Raw genomic sequence first — 5,000 nt, 5'->3', positions numbered from 1 at the left:
AATTTATATCCATCATCTGAGTTTTCGAGTGAAAAGTTTTTTTTTCCACGCACGCTTGATCACACTGATTGATCACAATATTGAAATATCCCATTTTTTCACTTACCGTATACTTATCTCTCTCCTCCAAGGTTTCTTTTCCCAGTATGCAGGAGTCAATTCTCGGCATGGAAATTGTGGACGGCGTGGAGCCATCCAAATTTGTCGTATCCAGATTTTCCTTCAGCACACCATCACTTGGTGAAGAGAGTAATTCCGCAGTATTTCTTTCTTTCGCAGAACTTAACGGACCTACAAGCCGTCTACCGGCAGGAGAAGGTGTAACAATACCTGGACTTTCCGACATTTTGCCGTCAAAGCAGAGTTTTCAATGCATTTTACTGCAGTTGATACAAAGGATGAAGAGAAGCCTGGTGTGATGCAAATCCTGTGAGGGGAAGACCCTCGGGTTCTATTATCCCGGGCCTCCCCCGACAGGTTTTCCCAATTTTTTCGACTTTCCTAATTTGTTACACACTAGAAAGCGCAATCGGTATGGATGATGTAGAGATGTTCACTTTTTCAAACATTTAATTCTGATGATAATCAAATTTTCCGACCACCGACAAAACTTCGGGTTGACAAAATTTAAAAATACCAGATGACGTAGCCAAGTTTTCAATGTCAAAACATGCCCATGTTGAAATTCTACGTCACTGTTTCCTGTTTAGTGAATTCAACATATGATTGGTCTGCATGTGCTCTTGTCAAAGCTAGCTGGGATTCCAAGAAATGGATTTCTCGAAAGGTAGTCCAAAACTCCCAAACGGAAAACGTGTTTACCATTTGCATTCCCATATGATTTTGCCTCCCTCCAGACTCTCTCGCGTCGGTAAACTTGAACGAATTTTGCAAATGGTACACGCCTATCCCAACTAAATTTCCTATTCGGGAGTTCTTTGCTTACCATTTGAACAAACCTAGTACCAACCGGTTTCTGTTTGTAAATGGTAAACAATCTCAATCTTTTCTCGACCGGCGGTTAGAGATTCTACAAAATTGAGGTGAGAGAGTCGACTCTCTAACCGGCGGTCGAGAAAAGATCTCGCTTAGAGAGGACGCTTAAAACAGCTCAGAACGACCAGAATATATAACGCAGGACTCATTTGACGGCTTTGTTTGAGCTTTGATTGAATTATGGAGGCCCTGCCAGGGAGAAAGGGGAGGGGGGGGGGGAGTCCCGGGTCACTTGTCTGAATTTTAAAATCTCCCGTGTCGGGCTTTTATCATTACTCGCGTCGCTGTCGGAAATTCAAATAAAATTATTTGTCCTTGTCCGAATTTCAGTTCATCGGATTTTGTTTTTCAATATACTAACATACGGGGCAAGTGTGTTTTTCTTGGTGTGACACGTCACTTTAGAAAAGTCATATAAAGTTCAACGCGTGATGTGGAAATCCCTGCAGCTCCAAACTTGATGGGCGTTCCATAGTTAAGCAGTTTCGATTATCGAGCATGTAGCAGGAAACTAGCCATTCGCTTGGCGTGCAATTTGAGACAATAAATAACAACAAAGAAATAAATGAAATTTTCTACCTTGATTTGTTCGTCCTTGCTATGAATGCTATGTCATGCACAACGATAAAATATTTCTACTGACTGCAAATCTTAAAATGAAGACTATGACTACGTTTACACTAGAGCAAGTGTTTCCGGATTCGTGACAAATCCAGAACGTAAGTACCGGATTCGTTTTGGTGTTTACACGAAAACATTAATCCGGTACGAAAAGTTCCCAGATTCGACGTGAAGAATCCGAAGCGTTATGGATCCGGACTTTGTATCCGAATACTTTGAATCCGAAACATTTCATTCGTCTAAACAGGTTATTCCACGAATCTGGATTGTCTAAGCCCGCCCGCGATCCTTCGGGTTAACGTTGCGTTTGCACAACATGACCGCCGAGTTACCAGAATATACGGCGTTCTCATGCATTTTCCTGAGATCTTTGATTTTGCTGGCGATTCATACTGACCGTGATACAAATTCACTTCGTAAGTCTTCATATTTTCTCTTCAAGGAACCTCACTCATGGCCTTCAAACGCTTGTTGTGATGAATAAGATCGAACCCCTCCTAGTAACAGTTCCACTTTACTATCACTCTAGTTCAACGTGCCTTTATTTTTTTCTGATGTTGGCTTTGGAAGCCATTTTGAGTAGTGAAACAGTTGTACATCCCAGAATGGTTTTAATGTAAACATGCACGAACCCGAATCCGAAAACATTTAAAAATCCGGAAACTTTACCCCGAGTGTAAACGTAGTCTATGTATTTTTGTTAGTTCCGAAGTTTTCCCGCAATTCGTGAATCCTATAATTATTGTAAATATCGTAAATGCGCCACTTACTTACCTACTTCGCAAATCACATCCAGAGCACAAGTAAATCACAACTTTTGTACTTACAGAAGCGCTGGTCAATGCCCACAAATGTCTTTGTAAAATTTGCACTCGAAACCTCAGTTTGATTGCAAACATAATCTTACAAGTTGCTGATTGCACAATTCTTTAATCACCGGCAAGAAAACTTGGCTTTTTCTGAATTTGACTTTAATTTCGTCTCATGTATGCATTGAAAAGGATATTTTCACTGCTTAATAGTCAATTCTAATGCTTTCCAGTCATTTTTGTGGACGAAAAGAAAAATTAATGTGTGACACCAACTGACCTTACAAATCGACCCATAATGGTTAGGCGGGGAGGGGATCGGATAGGTAGTTGAAGGTTGAATCAAGGCAAAATTTAAACGTAATGAGAGGCTCAATGGATGTCATCAGATGTCTTTAACCTTCTTTGACGACCTTTGGAGCACAAAGAAAATTGACCAAAATTACTTGTGACATATTTTCGGTCTTCAATTTAGTGTCAAAATATACCAAACCACCGTTCCTTTTCGATTTCTTCGTCGCTAATTCTCGGCCTTGACGTCGATGTCGGAGGGTGGTTTGCCTGTGGTTTTTCACCCGATGGAAAGTTCCACCGGGTTTTCTGAAAATTCTTTGTAAACGGAAAAACAACCCGGATTTCAAGTGACAGGGATGATCGAAGGATTTGGGGTTTGAAATTTTCGATTGGTAAAAAGGTAAAGGCACACCTTGTTTAACGTCGGTAATTCCTTTACCCTCTACAAGGTATTCTCCCAGGAAGCCGACGGTGCGCTCATTTTACCCCCCTCTTTCCATCTCGGAAAAAATTGGCAAAAGCTAAATTCACGAATTTAAAGATGGATGATAGGCCAATTGAACATAAAACTTCTACTAAGGCAGCGTTTACACGAAACCGGGTTTCATTTGTAATCGCATCGTTTTTGATGTGGTTACGCCTTCTGTTTACACAACACCGAGACCGTTGCCGAAACCGGGTCGATTTGAAAACGCTGCCAAAAATGGAGCGTTTTCAAAAGGAAACGATTTCATCTATCGTGTAAACAGCGAAACCGCATCGATTTGAATGCGGTTACTATTTTGGCGCGAAATTGGTATTGTTCGATTCAAAATGGTGAATTTAGCACGCAGTGCAGCGCTCGCTTATACCATCACGACTTTGATTTCCTGGGGAAAATGGTTCCGTGTAAACAGTTCCAAACCGCATCGATTTTGATGCGGTTTCGAAGTCGTGAAACCGTGGAGGCTCATATCGATGAAATGCTAACTTGGGATGATCAGATCAAACATGTTTCATCATAAGTCTTGAATGGCTTGCGAATGCTGTATTTAGCTAGAAAACTAACTGACAATCAATAGACTCTTAAAACAATTTACTATTCACGTGTACAACCTTACTTTGATTATTGTGATGTTGTATGGAGTGACTGGTCCAATAGCACGTGCTGACAAATTACAGAAGTTGCAAAATAGAGCAGCACAGATTATTACTAGGGCTGATTACTCTATTCGATCATCAGCGGTATTAAATTCTCTAGAGTGGTCTAACTTAGAAGAAAGAGACAAAAGGCACTTGTTAATTTCCGACGTTTAAAAATATTCAATAATAATTGTCCGACGTATCTTCAGGAGCATTTTCATAGAACCTCTGAAGTTCACAATTATAACTTGAGGGGTTCGAACTATGACCTCCAATTACCGCTACCTAAAACGAATTTTCTTAAATGTTCTTTCTCTTATCGAGGTGTAATGGCTTGGAACCAACGGTCAAATCAAATACGTGAGATAAAGGATCTTGCAAGCTTTAAACGGAAGGCACTACTTGTTACATGGCTTGTTTCGTATTATTATATAGTAAATTCTGATCGTTACTGATTATTACTCTCGTTTTTAAATTCTCTTCACATAGAAACTAGATTAGTTACGTTTTGATAAGAGTCTATAGGAATTGATCTACGATTGTTAAATAATTTTTAGCGTCAAGCTATACCTAGTTAAGGACGGTGCCTACTAATTCAAAGGTATTTTTGCGCGGTTTACTCAATATGTGGGAAAAGCAGATCTCAACAAGTGTTATTGAAATCCAAAAAGAAAACTGGGGGTAACCACGCATTTTTCGAAGATAAATAATGAACAATATTTGTAAAAAGCTTTAAAATACAGAGCAATGTATGGCGTTCTTTTCCAAATTGAAGCTTAATTATCTCTGAAAAATGCGTGGTTACCCCAAATTTTCTTTTTGGATACCAAGAGCACTTGCTAAGTTCTGCTTTCTGCGCATAGTTTTGAGCCGCGCAATAAATATCCCTGTATTAGCAAGCACAACCCATAGGAAATCCTACTATTTCGAAATGCGCAGAACGTATGCGCAATAACAATAGTAGGCACCGTCCTTAATCAGTGGTTTTAACATTTATACCTTGTAATTCTTACAAGGCATGTCTGAAAACCAGCTTGCAGAGCCACTGACACTCTCTTTTCACAGTTTTTTTTTAACTTAGTAAAACTTTAGTAAGATCGTTTGGCACTTTATTGTACACAAAACTAAGAGTCTCGCCTTATTTTGGAGTATCCATTC

General features: G+C 39.7%; 1 protein-coding gene across 1 annotated transcript in view; it reads right to left on the bottom strand.

The window, feature by feature from the left end:
• LOC138022365 (putative leucine-rich repeat-containing protein DDB_G0290503) overlaps positions 1-490 on the bottom strand; it is a 22,455-nt gene extending 21,965 nt beyond the window's left edge. Inside the window, exon 1 of the mRNA XM_068869477.1 lies at positions 107-490. Within this exon, the coding sequence (XP_068725578.1) occupies positions 107-346 (240 nt within the window). The 5' untranslated portion in view covers positions 347-490. The remainder of the gene's footprint in view (positions 1-106) is intronic.
• Between the last annotated feature and the right edge of the window lie 4,510 nt (positions 491-5,000).

Source organism: Montipora capricornis, chromosome 10, assembly GCF_036669925.1.
Source record: "Montipora capricornis isolate CH-2021 chromosome 10, ASM3666992v2, whole genome shotgun sequence".
In the NCBI taxonomy this organism is placed as follows: Eukaryota; Metazoa; Cnidaria; class Anthozoa; order Scleractinia; family Acroporidae; genus Montipora; species Montipora capricornis.
This window is presented reverse-complemented; position numbering and strand designations above follow the sequence as displayed.